At 40.3% G+C, this 22,000-nt stretch overlaps 1 protein-coding gene across 8 annotated transcripts in view; it reads right to left on the minus strand.

Moving 5' to 3' along the window:
- Positions 1-22,000, minus strand: part of LOC135518971 (PTB domain-containing engulfment adapter protein 1) — a 224,257-nt gene that overhangs the window by 45,793 nt on the left and 156,464 nt on the right. The window contains exon 1 of one of the 8 annotated variants that reach the window (XM_064943964.1): positions 14,335-14,433. The exons of 2 other annotated variants lie outside the window; for them this stretch is intronic. Coding sequence is in view for 1 of the 6 variants with exons in the window: in XM_064943962.1 (XP_064800034.1) it covers positions 14,093-14,100 (8 nt within the window). In the remaining 5 variants the exon portion in view is untranslated. Of the gene's footprint in view, positions 1-13,786; positions 13,892-14,092; positions 14,215-14,334; positions 14,434-22,000 lie in introns of those variants that run through there. 5 more of the 8 variants (XM_064943962.1, XM_064943959.1, XM_064943958.1 and 2 more) reach the window with 5 other exon arrangements.

Below are 22,000 nucleotides of genomic sequence, written 5' to 3' on the forward strand. Positions count from 1 at the left end.
CGTTCAAAACATCCACTCCTGCAAAACTTACATGGAATGAAGCACTGATATAACTATTTTACTCACGGATGTACATTACACTTTAAAGCAAACATATTCTGTTAAATATTCTGCTAAGGAACCAAATACAATGTCTCAGATGAGACATAAGAGCTGTTGTGACTCAAACAATAGAACAGAATTGAAACGTCTATATGATTGAAAAGTAATTAAAAAGGCTCCCGTCTTTGTTATGTATCCCTTTGATACAACTGAAGGGCGACAACTTCCTTTCTAGATGGATAATATAGCATCTAGCTACAGTCCTTCAATTCTGAATTGTATGCAATGAGGATGACATTGACCATTGTGTGTAATGTGTCATACTGAAGATCTCACAGCAGACATGAATATGCTATAGAAACCTTATTCAGATGCTCAACAGAGAATGCATACGACGAGTAGATGTACAGTACACAGATACTGAATATGATGATTTTTATTTGACACAGCATCACACAATTGACCATGACACTGCAGCAGGCCAAGAGCACAGTTAAACATGTGCCATGTCATTTTCTGTGACACTGACAGATACAAGTGCCTTCAGAACGTATTCACACTGAGTAAACCAAACATTAGGAACACCTTCCTAATATTGAGTTAAACCAGATCTGAGGGAGTGCGCACATGTGGCTATTCTGTGTTGAGCGGTTCACAAAGAAACAGGTCCTACTATATGCTTAATATACAGTTATTAATGTAACTTTAGTTGTTCTACAAATGTTGGGCTATATGTTTTGATTTTTTTATATATTGTACAGTGCCTTGTAAAAGTATTCATTCCCCTTGTTGTCATGTAATGGACATACACAAAATAGCCCAAATTGGTGAAGTGAAGTGGAAAGAAAAGCAGTTTAAAATAAAAAAAAATAAAAAAAATAAAAACGGAAAAGTGGCGTGTGCATATGTATTCATCCACTTTGCTCTGAAGCCCCTAAATCAAATCTGGTGCAACCAATTACCTTCAGAAGTCACATCAGTTAAATAAAGTGCTAAGTGTCACATGATCTGAGTATATATACACACCTGTTATGAAAGGCCCCAGAGTCTGCAACACCACTAAGCAAGGGGCACCACAGAGACCAAGGAGCGCTCCAAACAGGTCAGGGACAAAGTTGTGGAGAAGTACAGATCAGGGTTGGGTTATAAAAGAATATCAGAAACTTTGAACATCCCACAGAGCAGCATCAAATCCATTATTTAAAAAAAATGGAAAGAATATGGCAACACAATAAACCTGCCAAGACAGGGCCGCCCACCAAGACCCAAGGCAAGGAGGGCATTAATCAGAAAGGCAACAAAGAGACCAACGATAACCCCGAAGGAGCTGCAAAGGTCCAGAGCGGAGATTGGAGTATCTGTCCATAGGACCACCTTAAGCCGTACACTCCACGGAGCTGGGCTTTACGGAAGCGTGGATAGAAAAAAGCCATTGCTTAAAGAACAAAAATAAGCAAAACACGTTTGATCTTCACCAAAAGGCATGTGGGAGACTCCCCAAACATATGGAAGAAGGTACTCTGGTCAGATTAGGCTAAAATGTATATTTTTTGCCATCAAGGAAAATGCTATGTCTGGCACAAACGCAAACTCTAACTACCCGCTATTCAAAGTGCTCTGAAAAAACTAAGGGAATTGTTCAAACATTGGCACATTCTAAAATCTGATGATAATCTCGGTAATGTGTTTTCGGACATTCCCTTGATCGTATTCTCGTGGGGCAGAAATCACAGAGACCAATTGGTACACTCTGATTTACCACCCCAAGATATTTGCATATCTCAGAGCATCGTAGCACCATTAGGTGCGGCCCAGTTGCGGCCCATTTTTTGCAAGCAAACCACTCGATTTCGTCTCTGCGTTATATTGGCATCGAACATGTCACCATCCCTAGGAGAGGGGGTGACCTTGATGATTTATTGTTAAAACGAGAGGCTGCCTGGATCATTAATTTAAAGACCCTTGCTCTCTTCAGTCTCAATGTAGACTTTGATCCGAAGCCGTGATTGTGACTTTTGCCAATGTAATTGTTTGTAAGCTTGTGTAGTCTAAAATGAATCTATGATTGATGCTATCCATTTGTTTTTTGTATGCTGTTCTTTATATGCCATTTTAATATATTTGAGAATTAACCAATGATATTAGGCCACACTTGGCCATGATTATAGACACCTGTGTGTCACCCTGCAGTGTTTGTGATTATACCCTGATGAAGACAGATTGCCTGTCGAAACGTTGGATATTACATTTTTGCATCTGAGCTCCTAGTGTGCGGCTCTCCTTTATTTTCAAGTTTTCTACTCCGCTAGCCAGCACCTCGCCTAAATAGGTGTGCATTTCTTTTTCTTCTAGATGGCACAAACCCAACACCTCATCACCCAAGAACACCATCCCCACAGTGAAGCATGGTGGTGGCAGCATCCTGCTGTGGGGATGTATTTCATCGGCAGGGACTGGAAAACTGGTCAGAATTGAAGGAATGTTGGCTGGCGCTAAATACAATGACATTCTTGAGGGAAATCTGTTTCAATCTTCCAGAGATTTGAGACTGGAACAGAGGTTCACCTTCCGACAGGACAATGACTAAGCATACTGCTAAAGCAATACAAGTGTTTGGGGGGATACATTTAAATGTCTTGGAATGGCCTGGTCAAAGCCCAGACCTAAATTCAATTGATAATCTGCGGTATGACTTAAAGGTTGCTTTACACCAGCAGAACTCATCCAGATTGATGGAGCTGGGGCAGTTTTGCCTTGAAGAATGGGCAGAAATCCCAGTGGCTCGATGTGCCAAGCTTATAGAGACATACCCCAAGAGACTTGCAGCTGTAATTGCTGCAAAAGCTGGCTCTACAAAATATTGACTTTGAGAGGGTGAATAGTTATGCACACTCAAGTTCTGCTTTTGTGTCTTATTTCTTATTTGTTTCACAATAAAAAAAAATATGTGCATCCTCAAAGTGGCAGACATGTTGTGCAAATCAAATGATACAAACCTCCCAAAAATCAACTTTAATTTCAGGTTGTAAGGCAACAAAATAGGAAAAATGCCAAGCGGGGTGAATCCTTTCGCAAGCCACTGTAAGGCAGCATGATGAGACTAATGAGGATTTGAAAAAAGTCACTTGAAAGGCATGAGTTCTGCTTTGGTTTTTTCCGCACAGGCTGTACACACTCCAATAGTCTCTCATTCACAATTTGACAAGCACTTCATATTGCCTCAAATTTCACGGCAGCATCCCCTTTGTGGCCGTAATGCACCCTAAAACATACATGCCTTTTGCAGCCAGTGTCAGCTGTGCCCTTCTCCCTAAGTACTGCGCAATCCGAAGTGTCTCTCACTCACACTGCTCTCCATACAGGTTACAAGTTAAGACAGACACATCAGGGACACAACTCTGTCATAACGTGGCCCTCTTTGGGTATAGCGAGATCGTTCCCCCCCCCCCTACACCAGGATCTGTTGTTATCTCAGGTCGTAAATTCCCGGAGGAGACTCTCTCCTCATGGCCAGGCAGTATAGAGAGAGTTTTACAGTAGAACAAAGGAAGTTCCTCTACATCACAAAACTTGAGAACTGAACAATATCCATGTTTTGGAGTGTGTAAACGGTCGGTGGAGTAGCCAGCTACAAACCGGTCCGTTTTGTTTCATGTTGTGACCTCATGAAAGACAATTTAGCCACATTACCATAACTCTGTTCATACAGGAGCCTCTGTTACGAGGTTGTCTAATTATTGTATAAAAGTAAATAAACTATTTGTGAAATTATGCAAGGTGATGTTGAACCATTAATGTGAGATAATTGTATTCCTTCAAAGGTTAACTAAGTCATTGGCCTGCCCCAGTGAGCACAGACATTGATCCGGCTCATGGGACAGCCATTTTCTGCTGTTACGAATATTTAAAAAAAACACCTGAAGAAACCCCTTCAGACCATGCATACCTCGGTCAGCTGAGGGAGCAAAGCTTTGAGTAGAAACCACAAAAACCTCAGTATAAGCTAATGTTGTAATGATTTTTCAATTCCTAACCACACCAAATAGTTAAACTCAGACTATTAATCCCGACAGAATAAGAGAAACAGTTCGAAACTAATTACTAGTCTGCAGCTAGAAATAATGTACCATTGAATGCAAAGACCGACAACCACCGAAACATCTATTCTATAACATTTCTGAATGGTACTCCGAGGTACCCATTCTAACCATGAAACACTTCATGGAAGCAGAGAGACGATAAGAAAGACTGACGATTCCAACAGAGATCATGACGACACACTGATCGTAAATATATATTGATTGCAATTATTCCCAAATGAGTGAGCGTTCATGTGCAAAGGATTAGCAATTCAATTAATATAATTATCAACTGTGACTCTTGTAATTCCCGCCCTCCTCAGTCCACACCCACTTCCCTTTGTCCACCAAGCCGTCATATCGGCTTGTCCACTAGGGAACCTATCGTTTTCTTGTAACCATATCTACTGTTTTATTGTTTATGTTTCTCTGTGATTATTTAGTTAGTAAATAAATGTTTAGGACAATTGATGTACAGATGATTCAAAGTCAAGGCTGGGTTCGTGCAGATAACCAACAATTTACGACGTTTGGAATGAGACAAACATGAGGTATAGAATAATTCATTAGATATTAAAATATCTGAAAAGTTATATATCTAACTTCGTAATCTGAAGATTTTCCTTGGTTTCCCGACTTCCTAGTTGATTACATTTACATGATTAGTTTAATCACGTAATAATTACAGAGAATTTATTTGAAAAAATAACAGTCTTCAAATTAATGATGCCAAAGACAGGACAACTGTGCGTCCTTATCCAATTCTAAGGTGCATATTGAAGATAATGGATGAACTGTCCACATTTACTTTTCGTCAGCCAACAAGATGAATAGGCCTAACGAACAGCAAAAGCACAAGCCCATGTCAATCCACTATCCCCCATAGTACAAAAGTCGACCTATTCTATTCTGTGCGAGAAATAATTATTCAAAAGAGTCTGGGACATTTGTGGGATGCGATAGATCCCAAATTAATACCACCCCTAGCATAAACAAAATGTTTTATGCAAAGGGCAGCTACTTTGAAGAATTCTCAAATATAAAATACATTTTTATTTGTTTAAACCTTTTTTGGTAACTACATGATTCCATATCTGGTATTTCATAGTTGATGTCTTCACTATTATTCTACAAAGTAGTGAAAATATAGTGAACATAGTGAAAATAAATAAAAACCCTGGAATGGGTAGGTGTGTCCAAAGTTGACTGGTACTGTATGTAATCAAGATAAACACACATTTATTATGTTCGAATCTTCCACTTTGACAGAGTATTTTATGTAGATATTGGACAAAAAAATAATCCAAATTAAATATATTTTAATCCCACCTTGTAATGAAACAAAAAGTAGAAAAAGTCTAGGGGAGTGAATAATTTCTGAATATGTAGACTATACTGTATATATAATATGCAAGCATTTCCTGTATATATAATATGTAGACAATACCATATACATATTGGAGTATATTATATACATAATATGTAGAGCATACTTTATTATATATAGAGTTTACTGTATATATATATATATATATACACACACACACACACATATATACATACATACATACATACATATATATATGTGTATATATATATGTATGTACACACACACACACACACACACACACACACACACACACACACAGGGTAGAGTATACTGTATATATACACACACACACAATGTAGAGTGTACTGCATATATACTATGTAGAGTGTACAAAAGCATACAGTGCCTTTGGAAAGTATTCAGACCCCTTCCCTTTTTACAAATTTTGTTACTTTACAGCCTTCCTCTAAAATGTACTCTTGATTCTTATACCTCATCAATCTACACACAATGCCTCATCATGACAAAGCAAAAACATTATTAGAAATGTTTGCAAATGTATTAAAAACAAAACAGCAATACCTTATTTACGTAAGTAATCAAACCTTTTGCTATGAGACTAGAAATTGAGCTCAGGTGCATCTTGTTCCCATTGACAATCCTTCAGATGTTTCTACAACTTGATTTGAGTCCCCCTGTGGTAAATTTAATTGATTTGGCATGATTTGGAAAGGCACACACCTGTCTATATAAGGTCCCACAATTGACAGTGCATACCAGAGCAAAAACCAAGCCATTAGGCTGAAGGAATTGTCTGTAGAGCTCTAAGACAGGATTGTGTCAAGGCACAGATCTGGGGAAGGGTACCAACAAATGCCTGCAGAATTGAAGGTCCCCAAGAACGCAGTGGTGTCCATCGTTCTTAAATTGAAGAAGTTTGGAACCACCAAGACTCTTCCTAAAGCTGCAGTATTCCACCAACCAGGGCTTTATGGTAGAGTGGCCAGACAGAAGCCACTTCTCAGTAAAAGGTATAACAGCCCGCTCGGACTTTGCCAAAAGGCACCTAAAGGACTCTCAGAGCATGAGAAACAAGATTGAACTCTCACATCTGGAGGAAACCTGACACCATCCCTATGGTGAAGCATGGTTGTGGCAGCATCATGCTGTAGGGATGTTTCTCAGCATCAGGGACTGGGAAACTAGTCAGGATCGAGGGAAAGATGAACGGAGCAAAGTACAGAGAGATCCTTGATGAAAACATGCTCCTGAGCGCTCAGGTTCTCAGACTGGGGCGAATGTTCTCCTTCCAATAGGCCAACAACCCTAAGCACACAGCCAAGACAATGAGTGACAAGTCTCTGAATGTCCTTGAGTGGCCCAGCCAGAGTCCAGACTTGAACATGTTCGAACATCTATGGAGACACCTGAAAATAGCTAGCAAAAATGTTAAAATACCTGGTTTTGCTCTGTCATTATGGGGTATTGTGTGTAGATTGATAAAAAAAAGAAGATTTAATCCATTTTAGAATAAGGCTGTAACGTAACAAAATATGGAAAAAGTAAAGGGGTCTGAATACTTTCCTAATGCACTGTATATAATATGTAGAATATACTGTGGATTTAAATGCTTACAATAGCACAACTAAAGTCAGTAGTTCCAGAATTGTATCTTTTCATAAGTTGAGTCAAACTGACAAACTCTAACTTCGGGAATGACATTTTTATCCACTGACATAATGCAGAGGAGCGTTGCAACATTCAGGAAATAATGACTCTCACACGTGGGGGACAAAGATCACACATCTAGCTCTGTGAAGAGGACTATGTTTCAGAACTACTTTTTAAAGAGGGGTGTGGTGCTAAATAGGAGTTTGACATTTGAGTCACTTAGCAGAAGCTCTTACCTAGTTGGCCCAGAGATTAGAACCTGAGTCCTTTTGGTTACTGGCCCAACGCATTTAAACGCTAGGCTACCTGCCGCCCCTAGCAGGTCCAAACATGCTAAGCTATTTGACAGCCAGACCTGAGAGACTGTGATCCGTTCTACAATAATACAATGTGCAAAAAGTGACTGAGGGCTCCATGTGAATGTTTCCATACAAAGAACAGTAATGTTTCCTTACTCCTTAATCTCAAAGTTAATCGATGTGAACTGTGAGCTGGATAGTGTGTCAAAAGCATTAATAATAGATAAACAACATTATTTCATATACTTGGACATGACAGAAAAGCAATTGCAAGCAATCCCATGTCTTATTTGTCCAAGTTGAGAGATGTAATTCAGGAACAGAAATTAGCAATTTAGCATCAATTAGCCTAGCTTTAATTAGTCATCAATTAGTGTAGCTTTAATATATATGCTAGCTGCAGTATAGTGTTATGATATTACCTGAGTCACTACATGGGAATGCCAGCTCTGACTATTGTGTAAAACCTTCAGCATGCCACTGAGGACCATGATTTCTTCCCATTATGAAAGGAAACGGAAAAATGCGAAAAATGATCAAATCCCCATATTCTGGACAGAACTATAGCACCCAACTACTCTTTTCGTCCTACATTAAGTCGCTAAGAATACGAGGACAATGTTTAGACATGCAATTATTAAGAAAACATATACATTTTCTGCAGAGATATAACTTAATTTAACAAAGGTCTAAAACCACATTGTGACTTTGGGAGAGGTTCTTTCCATCTATAAAAGGTCTAACAGGGTGAAAAGCTTAAGCGGAATGAGCTAGAGGGTGTGGATTGGGATATCCTGACTGCTGCCAAAACAGAATAGTTTTGCCACTTAAAATTACATCTTGTCTTTCTTATTTACGGCCAGGGAATTTGTCCCCGCCTCAGAGAGATGCAGAGCCAGAAAACCATGTCCACAATTCAGGGTAGAAGGAGTCACTTTTCTGCACATCTAAAGATGCTCGACTTATATAGGCACCAAGTCAGTTATTTTTGTCACCATGATGAAAATAGTATCAAAGCGGCTTTTTGCGGCATCTTGTATGTTCTAAAGCATGTGAAGATTTAATAGGGTTCATTATTCTTAGCCTACTTTACGAGTGGCAGATTGAAAAAACCCCATTCAATATCTGAAGTTTGAAAAAAAACATCAGCTTTACAAATTGCCTTCAAAAAATTAATATTCCACTGTGATGCACACGTGACATTTGGAAAACCATTTATCCCTCATTGGCGCATACTGACTCATTACTCTGTAGAACAATGCTCAAGGGGAAATGTCCCTTCAGTGCTACTATTGATGCTTCGCTCTCCTAATCTTAACCAACAGGACTTAAGGCCCTATCGACCACAGCTATAAGACCACCTTCCATAGGAAGTACAAATTATTTCAGGGATCAACCTTAAAAAGCCTCAGTGCAGTAAAAAAAAAAATGTGATTTTCCTGTGTTATATATATATATATATATATATATATATATATACATACACATACACATATACATATATATACACACAGTTGAAGTCGAAAGTTTACATACACCTTAGCCAAATATATTTAAACTTAGTTTCACAATTCCTGACATTTAATCCTAGTAACAATTCCCTGTCTTAGGTCAGTTAAGATCACCACTATTTTAAGAACGTGAAATGTCAGAAAAATAGTAGAGTGACTTATTTAATCTTTTATTTCTTTCATCACATTCCCAGTGGGTCAGATGTTTACATACACTCAATTAGTTTTTGGTAACATTACCTTTAAATTGTTTTGTTTTTTTGTTTTTCTCACCTTTATTTAACCAGGTAGGCTAGTTGAGAACAAGTTCTCATTTGCAACTGCGACCTGGCCAAGATAAAGCTTAGCAGTGTGAACAGACAACACAGAGTTACACATGGAGTAAACAATTAACAAGTCAATAACACAGTACAAAAAAGGGAGTCTATATACATTGTGTGCAAAAGGCATGAGGAGGTAGGCGAATAATTACAATTTTGCAGATTAGCACTGGAGTGATAAATGATCAGATGGTCATGTACAGGTAGAGATACTGGTGTGCAAAAGAGCAGAAAAGTAAATAAATAAAAACAGTGTGGGGATGAGGTAGGTGAAAATGGGTGGGCTATTTACCAATAGACTATGTACACCTGCAGCGATCGGTTAGCACGTTTGAAGTTGGTGAGGGAGATAAAAGTCTCCAACTTCAGGGATTTTTGCAATTCGTTCCAGTCACAGGCAGCAGAGTACTGGAACGAAAGGCGGCCAAATGAGGTGTTGGCTGTAGGGATGATCAGTGAGATACACCTGCTGGAGCGCGTGCTATGGATGGGTGTTGCCATCGTGACCAGTGAACTGAGATAAGGCGGAGCTTTACCTAGCATGGACTTGTAGATGACCTGGAGCCAGTGGGTCTGGCGACGAATATGTAGCGAGGGCCAGCCGACTAGAGCATACAAGTCGCAGTGGTGGGTGGTATAAGGTGCTTTAGTGACAAAACGGATGGCACTGTGATAAACTGCATCCAGTTTGCTGAGTAGAGTGTTGGAGGCAATTTTGTAGATGACATCGCCGAAGTCGAGGATCGGTAGGATAGTCAGTTTTACTAGGGTAAGTTTGGCGGCGTGAGTGGAGGCTTTGTTGCAGAATAGAAAGCTGACTCTTGATTTGATTTTCGATTGGAGATGTTTGATATGAGTCTGGAAGGAGAGTTTACAGTCTAGCCAGACACCTAGGTACTTATAGGTGTCCACATATTCAAGGTCGGAACCATCCAGGGTGGTGATGCTCGTCGGGCATGCGGGTGCAGGCAGCGATCGGTTAAAAAGCACGCATTTGGTTTTACTAGCGTTTAAGAGCAGTTGGAGGCCACGGAAGGAGTGTTGTATGGCATTGAAGCTCGTTTGGAGGTTAGATAGCACAGTGTCCAAGGAAGGGCCGGAAGTATATAGAATGGTGTCGTCTGCGTAGAGGTGGATCAGGGAATCGCCCGCAGCAAGAGCAACATCATTGATATATACAGAGAAAAGAGTCAGCCCGAGAATTGAACCCTGTGGCACCCCCATAGAGGAGACTGCCAGAGGACCGGACAGCATGCCCTCCGATTTGACACACTGAACTCTGTCTGCAAAGTAATTGGTGAACCAGGCAAGGCAGTCATCCGAAAAACCGAGGCTACTGAGTAACTTGAGTAGCCTTCCATAAGCTTCCCACAAAAAGTTGGGTGAATTTTGGCCCATTCCTCCTGACAAAGCTGGTATAACTGAGTCAGGTTTGTAGGCCTCCTTGCTCACACACACACTTTCAGTTCTGCCCAAAAAATGCTATAGGATTGAGGGTCAGGGCTTTGTGATGGTCACTCCAATACCTTGACTTTGTTGTCTTTAAGCCATTTTGCCACAACTTTGGAAGTATGCTTTGGGTCAATGTCCATTTGGAGGACCCATTTGCGACCAAGCTTTGACTTCGTGACTGATGTCTTAAGATGTTTCTTCAGTATATCCACATAATTTCCCTGCCTCATGATGCCATCTATTTTGTGAAGCGCACAAGTCCCTCCTGCAGCAAAGCACCACCACAACATGATGCTGCCACCACCATGCTTCACTGATGGGATGGTGTTGTTCGGCTTGCAAGCATCCCCCTTTTTCCTCCAAACATAACAATGGTTATGGCCAAACAGTTCTATTTTTGTTTCATCAGACCAGGGGACATGTCATGTTTGGAAATTGCTCCCAAGAATGAACCAGACATGTGAAGGTCTACCATGTTTTTTCTGAGGTCTTGGCTGAATTCTTTTGATTTAAATGTAAATGTAAATGTTTCCCATGATGTGAAGCAAAGTGGCACGGAGGTTAAAGGTAGACCTTGAAATACATCCACAGGTATCCCACCAATTAAATGATGTCAATTAGCCTATCAACCTAAGTGTATATAAACTTTTGACTTAATCTGTATTTCCACACTGAGGTTGGAATAATACTGTGAAATTGTGAAAATTATAATGCCCTTTTAGTGTAAAAACTGTTTGAAAAGATTGCATAAAATTTCATCCTGTTTTGGTGGGATGGAGGTTTGGTCTTCCATGGTATCACCATCATAAGGTAAATGAGTTAACTGACAAATAAAAAGAGAGCGTTCCAAACCTCTGTGCCAATAACAGCTCATTTTCAGTTTCCCCCTCCCCACTCAGACCACTCCCAGAAAGTACTAGCAAAATTATTGCTTGAGAAAATGCTCTCTGCTAATAAGCGATTTGTTTGTTTTTGACCATTTTAATTGAACAAAGAAAAGAATCACCGTAAGGTACCCCATCGCTACTTTACAGTGCATTCAAACACACTCTCACAGCACTGTGGGATAAAAACGGGTTCCCTTTACCCCAAAACTCTACCAAGTAAGGGTATTATGTCACAAGTTAAAAGGTTATAACGGAGTCAAAAAGACAAGCCATCAACAGCTAGAGTGTGTGACTGCATCTGTCTATTTCAGTGCCAATATCTGTTTCCCACCTTTAAACAAGATATCAGAAATGCTTGTTGCATTACTGCCTATAAATGCCTACTACTCTACCATTCCATTTTGTTTATGTGGCTTCACAGTTTACAGTCTGAACTTGGTTTGAACTCCCCTTCTTATGAAGACAGCATCTATACCTTGTGTTGAAGATCAGGACTAAGATGCACAAGACCTACATTACATTCAAATCACTATTTCAGCAGAATCATATCAGACAACCCAACTCAAAGCAAGAACTTTCCCTCCCTAAGACTGCCTGAAAAAAATACCATTCTAGCATCCAGAGGCAGAGAAAATATCAAGTGCTAGCCTACAGTGTATCTAAAGGCAACCACCAAGGGAATATAGGAGAGCAGGTTACAATACCCTCTCACTGTGGATGTTTTCTTACTCTATGGTTGGGCTGTGTATGCCTGGACTGACACTAATGTCCCTTATTATGATTGACAGAAGCTGTTTGCCATTTTTAATGGCTTCCTGGGCTGGTGAGTCAACCTCTCTTTGAAGAACCTTATCCCCAATCTTAACACAGAGTCGCAACCCTCCCCACTGCTATTAACCCTCTGCAGTGTGACTGTGCAAGCATCGGGGTCAGGTATGTTTGAGGTCACAGTTGCGGTGATACATAGCCGTCTGGAGAATCAGACCGGCTGAGCAATCCTTATTCTCACAGGCATTGCTCAGGTTTAAAATTCCCCGGGAGCGTGTATGTAGCGTAACCTATTGCCGGGAGAGTTAGAGGGAATGGATTGTTCCTGGGGGACGACAAAGACCATAATATCATGCAGTTTACTAGGGCAGGGAACAGCCAGGGACCTCACAATACGATACTATCACGATACTTAGATGCCAATAAGATATGTATTGAGAGACTCACGATTCTATGTGTATTGCAATTCGAGACTGTGATTTTACTGCATTTCGATGTTCCTAACATATGCTATAGCTCAGTATATATCTTCTGCAGAGGGACAAGAGAGAGCCATGAGAAAACGAGTTTTGATCAGTCATGGAAATAAGTGCTGAAAAATTGCACTCTATTTGAAAAGAAGATGGAGAACAAGCTCTGAAGGACAAATAGTGGATTTATAGTGCAGGTACAGCCAACTACCGCAACAATAACATGATATGAGACAACATATTGTCAGTAATAATATCCCGATATGTAACTGTATTGATGTTTTTTCCCGGTTCACTACAGTTTACAGTGCGCTCAGTTGACCGAAAACATCGGAGGACAAGCTGATGCTCGGAGTAGTTACAGTGTATACACACTATCAGGTCTGATCATAAAAGCAAATAGGACATAAAGAATGCAAATTGACAGCTGATGCCATGGCTAAACAGCTTTCAATCAGTGTACACCACACAAAAGTGATATTATTTGGGAGCAATGATGCGCAAACATATTAAGAACAATGTTTGAAAGACAAAAAAAAAACAGCAATCAATTTAATTATTCAACAATAACATTCCAGAATGTATGTTTTACTGATACACATTGAGGCGAACACTTCTAATTAAATCAAGGCTGGGATAATTATTATTGAAGACAGTCCATTCAGGTAAACTTAAATTCCAATTCAATTATTGAAACGATTGCTTATATTTCCAATGAATTATCAATAAACTGAGTAGAAGCTATTTCTATAAAAAGTTTTTCAATGCTATAATTTTATTTACTAAAATCACTTCCTGAATTAATTGTCCTTAAGCAAATGATTCACTAAATGTGGCAGAAATTAATTCATGAGGTTTATCATTCGTCATTTGCTCAGAAAAACTTGCCGCCAGTTGCGCAATTCTATTTCACTGACTCAAACAGTTGGAATTTGTTGGAAAACAGAAATGACCTACTTTGAACCCAGGGGGGGGAATTCTCTCGAACCCAAAAAGCAAATCCGCAAATAAAAAAAATCCCCAAAATTGATGTCCCCTTTAAAAGCCTCTCTCGCATCCGCAAATCTGAGCCATACGCATACAAAAAAAAAGCAAGCCAGTTTTTGACATGGGATGAAAAACATGCACTGCAGTCCCCTAACATAATGCCGCTCGGAAAACAACAGCCCTTCATTGTTTCTTCACTCGCTTTCACCCGCTCTGGAATTTTGCTTGCTAAGCGCGAAACACATTAGACATAGCAAAAACTCTTTATTAATTTACCCCGACATTCCACAGTTGAATCAGCCTCAACCAAACACAGCGCTGCTCCCCGAGCTCTCTCTCTCTTTCATTCAATCAGACTCAGGAACATTCCAGCTCCCTTACCAACAGCAAAAGAGACAAACAAACAGACCAACCGATGATTTACCCCGTTGCCAAGAGAAACTAAAATAAGAGAATGGCTTTCGAGTGGTATTACACAAAGATGACCAGGCAACAGCACCAAAATAAAAGCGACTTACTTGCTTTGAAACCGGGTGGAATAGTGAGAAGAAGGAAGTTCCAGCAGAGCCTAATAGTTTTCAGCTGTGGGCCAGATGGTGATACATTCAGGATTGTGGTAGAGGAGATGGGTTTGCAAAATTCCAACAAGGGCTTTTTTTTTTTACAGAAACACGATACCTGGATTTCAGAGTCAAAATTCCTCCACCCACAATTCATGCAATAGTTGTTTTTCTGCAGATTTTTCTGGGAGGACATAAAAAAGAAAATTGCTTTCTACACAAAGAGGAAACATACAGAGATTACCTTCAAAAATCTACTTTCCAAAGGTTTCAGTATAAACTGTCAATCTTATATCACTTTTGGAGAGACATGGCAATACATTGAGCTTTTAGATATTCAAATCACAATGTAACGTAATGTGCCTGAAAAGAAGCCCTGAATCGCTAAAAGAGCATGAGAAAATGCTTTGTTTGAGAATTGGGGAACACAATATGCTGTGAAAACGCATTTTAACTGCAGCTGCAGAAATACATAAGCATAGGAACAGTGGATCCTAGCTGCTTGAACTGTGTTATACCTTAGTGAAATTCGACACTTCCATGTCTTATTTAATGATTGGAGATGAACTGCTCAGGACAGCTTTTCAAGTGAGGGGCATCAGGCAAGAAAACACATGGATGACATTTTTTTGTAATTTATTCTTGTTTATGACAGGTCCAGTTTAATTTGACATTAGGGCCCCTTTTCAATCAAAGCTGGTAAGCAGGTTTCCTGGGATTCTTGTACTGCGAGTTCAAAACAAAACCAAGTTTACAGTGTGAAACAAAAATGAACTGAACTGCATGTTAATTTAAACAAAATTAATTCATTAAGAAATGTCATTGTAGGGAACAAAATGTTGGATTTGACCCCCGAATTCTTTGTATAGGTTTTGATTGAATACAGGCCCGATGTGATGCCATGTTTGTTTTGGCTGGGAGTTCCCGGGCCTCTGCTTCTGAGTACCATTTAAAACAGGGAGGGCCCGGCTATCAGGACTGAGGTTCTGTTCACACTTTGTTTTCCTTACGCTTTGCTCTAGTTTGCTCTCTATCATTTTATGTTTCAGTCTTCTATGGACAGCTGGGGTGAGGTAGGGTGTTACGGTTTGTGCAGACATTTGCTCGCTCTCAAAGTGGAGGCCCTTCCACAAGTGGCCATGTGAAAGATCAAGTATGAAGAGAATTTTCATTACAAGCTCTGCTGTCACCAATGCAACTTCTCTGTTAAGTTAGAGGCACCTTTTATTGTCTCTATACTTATTTTTGATTATAAACTGATTGCTATTTGGCCAATATACCATGGCTAAGGTCTGTATCCAGGCACTCCGCGTTCTATCGTGCGTAAGAACAGCCCTTAGCCGTGGTATATTGTCTACATAACATCTACATCTACATCCCCCTCAGGCCTTAATTGTATCAGGGACAATTTTTATTTAGCCTTAATTTTACTAGTCAAGTCAGATAAGAACAAATTCTTATTTACAATGACGGTCGACCCCGGCCAAACCCTAACCACGCTGGGCCAATTGTGCGCCGCCCTATGGGACTCTCAATCACGGTCAGTTGTGATACAGCCCGGAATCGAACCACGGTCTGCAGTGATGCCTCTAGCACTGAGATGCAGTGTCTTAAACCACTGCACCACTCAGGAGCCTCCAAAATATGTATTAATTAGGGCCGTGACGAAACCAGTAGCTCAATATTTTTTCCATGGCTAAATGAAGCACACCAAACTCTTTGATCCTATAAACACCTGCTGTATGTAAAGTAGTGTGTCCTATAGCTTAAAAAAATAAATACATGTGACTCTGGATGACATTTGTTTCCAACATTAGGGCTGTTTTCCTAAACAAGTTAATACTGCTAAAGGCTAAATCTAAATAAGTAGGACCACTACAGTATATGATTGACACTTGTCACCCCTCTACTCCAACTTCCACGTTTAAAATATTACATCTACTGTGGCTAATTAATGCCATGGCTGCTCTTTTCTCAATGAGTGCAAAGGCACCTTGGGAAACATTAAATCTACTTCATTTCTAATCAGATCAATATCAATCTCCAGGATTGATATTCCCAAGACATAAAATGTATCTTAAGAGGTAATATCAGTGTTCTTGGGAAATTAGCATTTTTAAAATTATTATTATGGAAATAGAGTAAATCAAGAATTACAACAACAAGAACTAACTCAATCTTATTATTTTATTCCGTATCTGGTTGATTCATGATGAGTATAAAGTGCTACACCCCCACAATAGTATTATGAATAGTCAGTTGCTAACAGACATTCCTCCAAGTTTGTTAGCATTCCTTTCACGAAGACATATCAAACCAAAATCAATGTGACCAAATTGAACCATATAAACATCTCAATAGGTCACACGCACTGGCATTTCTTTCTGATTCTACAAGGAAATGATCAGAAACAATAATGGATTTCAGTGTCCAGTAAAATGATAAAACAGAGTGGCCTATTGCATGATATGTTAAATCAGTAATTGAAGGACTTACTGGTAACACACAGTCTTTCGTTCTAGATAGACTTTTCAAACTATGTTGAAGAGTGTACCTTGTGTGAATGAAAAAAGAAATCAACAATATTAACTTTTATAAAGACTGAAAATGTCAGCTAATTCTAGAGTGCAAACAACGTTTTGGTTATGAGAAGCCAGTTGTCAGGACCCCGTTGGTACATCCATCAGTGATCATGTGTTGCACGGCCATCCCACTGGGCACAGACGTCAGTTAAAAGTCTAGTTTTGATTTACATTTGGTTGAGTTGTCAACTAATGTAATTCAACTTTTAAAAACAAGAAAAACATGTAATTAGATTAAAGGTTAAAAGTTGGGTAAAAAATGTAAAAAGACAAAATGCCCTGACGTTGATGACTTATTGCAAATTCAAAAAGTTTTCTATTTTGATTCAACATCATCGTATAGATTTTTGGGTTGAAATGGCATGGAAACAACATTGATTCAACCATTTTCTGCGCAGCGGGATGACACCAACTGCAGGTACTACAATAAAACACAGTCACAATCTGGTTACACTTTGGTTTACCAAAGACATGGGAGCTATTTTGAGAATTGTACAATACTCTACTATAATACTCTACTACAATAACAAAGCAAACAAACATGTTTTTTTCCCCCCACGTGAAGTGACCAGGAGCATTTGGGCTTTTGATTTTATTTTCCACCCACAGTCTAAGTCTTCCACTTCAGTCAGCAAAGCCAGGACGTTCCTGAAAACTGCAAGCACAAAATTGGGGTAAGGCATCTGCTGTTCGTACTGGAGGGCAGAAGCATGTGTTTTCAACCCTTGGAACACTGCAGGGCATGGAGCTTGGTGTTAGGTCTTCATGTCCCTGTCACAAACTACAGAACACAAAGCAAAAAAGGAAATCTCACTTATAGTCTTGCTGTCTTTGATGTCAGGCTATGGTTCTTACATGGCGCAAACACAATGAAAGTGAAATTATTTGGAGGGGGAAATGTTTGACAGCTGAACCAACTGGTGATTTGGTTAAATCATAAAAAAATTAATTGAAATCAAACTTTATAGAAAATGATATTGTGCATACAGAAAACAAGCTGTGTCTCAATGATGTACAGTGGGGCAAAAAAGTATTAGTCAGCCACCAATTGTGCAAGTTCTCCCACTTAAAAAGGTGAGAGGCCTGTAATTTTCATCATAGGTACACTTCAACTATGACAGACAAAATGAGATTTGTTTTTCTCCAGAAAATCACATTGTAGGATTTTTTAAGAATTTATTTGCAAATTATGGTGGAAAATAAGTATTTGGTCACCTACAAACAAGCAAGATTTCTGGCTCTCACAGACCTGTAACTTCTTCTTTAAGAGGCTCCTCTGTCCTCCACTCGTTACCTGTATTAATGGCACCTGTTTGAACTTGTTATCAGTATAAAAGACACCTGTCCACAACCTCAAACAGTCACACTCCAAACTCCACTATGGCCAAGATCAAAGATCTGTCAAAGGACACCAGAAACAAAATTGTAGACCTGCACCAGGCTGGGAAGACTGAATCTGCAATAGGTAAGCAGCTTGGTTTGAAGAAATCAACTGTGGGAGCAATTATTAGGAAATGGAAGACATACAAGACCAAAGATAATCTCCCTCGATCTGGGGCTCCACGCAAGATCTCACCCGTGGGGTCAAAATGATCACAAGAACGGTGAGCAAAAATCCCAGAACCACACGGGGGGACCTAGTGAATGACCTGCAGAGAGCTGGGACCAAAGTAACAAATCCTACCATCAGTAACACACTACGCCGCCAGGGACTCAAATCCTGCAGTGCCAGACGTGTCCCCCTGCTTAAGCCAGTACATGTCCAGGCCCGTCTGAAGTTTTCTAGAGAGCATTTGGATGATCCAGAAGAAGATTGGGAGAATGTCATATGGTCAGATGAAACAAAAATATAACTTTTTGGTAAAAACTCAACTCATTGTGTTTGGAGGACAAAGAATACTGAGTTGCATCCAAAGAACACCATACCTACTGTGAAGCATGGGGGTGGAAACATCATGCTTTGGGGCTGTTTTTCTGCAAAGGGACCAGGACGACTGATCCGTATAAAGGAAAGAATGAATGGGCCATGTATCGTGAGATTTTGAGTGAAAACCTCCTTCCATCAGCAAGGGCATTGAAGATGAAATGTGACTGGGTCTTTCAGCATGACAATGATCCCAAACACACCGCCCAGGCAACGAAGGAGTGGTTTCGTAAGAAGCATTTCAAGGTTCTGGAGTGGCCTAGCCAGTCTCCAGATCTGAACCCCATAGAAAATCTTTGGAGGGAGTTGAAAGTCCGTGTTGCCCAGCAACAGCCCCAAACATCAGTGCTCTAGAGGAGATCTGCATGGAGGAATGGGCCAAAATACCAGCAACAGTGTGTGAAAAACATGTGAAGACTTACAGAAAACGTTTGACCTCTGTCAATGCCAAAAAAAGGATATATAACAAAGTATTGAGACACACTTTTGTTATTGACCAAATACTTATTTTCCACCATAATTTGTAAATAAATTCATAAAAAATCCTACAATGTGATTTTCTGTATTTTTTCCCCCTCATTTTGTCTGTCATAGTTGAAGTGTACCTGTGATGAAAATTACAGGCCTCTCTCATCTTTTTAAGTGGGAGAACTTGCACAATTGGTGGCTGACTAAATACTTTTTTGCCCCACTGTATTTATTGGTGGTCCTGCAAAATCAAATATCTGCCTTCTTAGTAATACAAACAAAGACATACAGTCCTCTGCACATGTCATATAGTTGCTCAAATCATGTTTCAGATGGAAACTCGAAAAACACTACTTTATCCAACGGTCAATACCCACTGGCAAGAGATGTCTAGTTTTTATTTACATTTGGTTGAGTTGTCAACTAACGTGAATTCAATATGAAATCAACCAAATATGCCACCATGTCATTGAATTTAGTTTACAAATTAAGGTGACTTTTTTCAAATCTAATCAGTTTTCCACATTGATTCAATGTCATCACATATCATTTTTTTGGTTGAAATGACATGGACACAATGTTGATTCAACCTGTTTGCCCTGTGGGTAGGGATTCGGCTGTCTCTCCCTTCAACAATAAAACATGACATCCAATCAGAAGGAGTCATCCACTTCCCAGGGCCAATTTCTCAAGCTGTGCAAGGTTATGCATGCTGATCCAGCAGTATATCACCAAGCAGTCCTGAAGGCTCTCAACAACAACTGGTTCCCCTTGCATCCAAAACGTCATATGGTTAGAGCCACAACCACCATCTGCTGAGCCTGTCTTATCTTATCAATACACAGATGTTGTGTCCAAAGCTTTAGGCTAACCCACCACTTCCAGAAGAGTGAAATTGAATGTAAGCCTACAAACAGTATGTTCCCTGAATAGTAGTGCCTGTTACACGAAGTTGAGGTAGCAGAGGGGTTAACTATTTCTTGATGGAATAATGTGTCTAGCTGGCTGCTCTGTCATGGAACGTAATGAGAGAGGAATGGGGGAACAGTGAGGAGGGAACCTAATTGGCAATTAAAAGGATTTTAGGAGGGAACCCTGGACTGGAGGTGAGCATTTACATCTCTCGCAGTGTTTATTATAATGGGTTTGATCAACCCTTTGTCCCTAGTTGGGGACGGAACTTCTGTAGTCTAAAATGTGTAGTTGTGTTACTCTGTATGCATGTGGTATTACACATTTACAAAAACAAAAGGGTTATCCCATCAGAAATGATGTAAATCGGTTTCAACTGAAATCAGAGAGACACAGGGATGTCACTCTAACAGTAACTATTGCTCCCAAACTACTTAAAACAGGGTTAGATCTTTTCCAGAGAGAGCCATCGTGGCTGCAGGCTTTTGTTCCAACCAAAAAGTTACGCCCCTGATTGGCTAACAAAGAATAAGAATAAGTTGTTTAGTAGTGTCAAAAGTTTGCCCAAAGGGAATCTTATAAAGTTATCAGATATTCCTATGAAAATGACTGATGTCTTCAGGGTGTTTCAAGGATTTCAAAAGGTCATGGCAGTATATCCTCTTGGAATCATACCTCATATTTCTTTCAGAGGTCATATTTGCCACCACTCACAATAGAAGTTTGAAAAGTTTCTTAGATGAGTGCACAGGAATGGCAGAATAATGTAATTTTAATGGCGGATGACAGATGTTTAGCTGCTGACTGAGGTCATGTCACAATCTAGAAGTGAGTGGTGCACATTATACTGTAAATCATGTATAATTAATCATGTATTTCTATGGCTATAAATCCCTTGCACTACACTGTTAGTATCAGAGTTAGTTAAAAGTGCTGTCATGTTTTGACTTTTCCATTACAAACATAAATGTAATGTGGTGCGTGCTGGTGGCGGGGAAGTCAGGCGCAGGAGAACGAACTTGGTATAAACGGAGTATTTAATGACAGCTCACAAACTCCAACGGCCTGAGGAGAGACACATGGAACGAGGGATTAATACGGTAATCGGGGGGAAGCTGTAACCTATAACAAACGTCTTTCACTCTCCTCAGGACTTTAATTGGCCCCACAAACCCCGGACCCATCTTCCAACAGGGCAGGCGGAGGGGCAGGTTTGGGGTCGAGAGCCAGACACGGTTCCCCGGTGCGGACACCAGGGTCTCACTGCGGTGACGGTCTGCGCCAACTTTCTGGAGCAGCACGGTGCGCTGAAGGTGGACATGTGCGCCGTCCCATGTTTCTTCAGCGCGACGGAACCAGTCATCCACCGCAGGAGCCTCGGTCTGACTCTGATGCCAAGGAGCCAGAACCGCCTGATACCCTAGTACACACTGGAAGGGAGAGAGGTTAGTGGAGGAGTGGCGGAGCGAATTTTGGGCCATCTCTGGCCAGGGCATGAACGCTGCCCACTCCCCCAACCGGTCCCCCGATAAGACCTCAGAAACCTACCCACATCCTGGTTAACTCTCTCCACCTGCCCATTACTCTCGGGTGCAAACTTGAGGTAAGGCTGACTGAGACGCCCAGATGTTCCATGAATGCCCTCCAGACCCTCGACGTGAACTGGGGACCACGGTCAGACACTATATCCTCAGGCACCCCGTAGTGCCGGAAGACACAAGTAAACAGGGCCTCCGCA

The sequence above is a fragment of the Oncorhynchus masou genome, chromosome 29 (genome assembly GCF_036934945.1).
Source record: "Oncorhynchus masou masou isolate Uvic2021 chromosome 29, UVic_Omas_1.1, whole genome shotgun sequence".
Taxonomy (NCBI): Eukaryota; Metazoa; Chordata; class Actinopteri; order Salmoniformes; family Salmonidae; genus Oncorhynchus; species Oncorhynchus masou.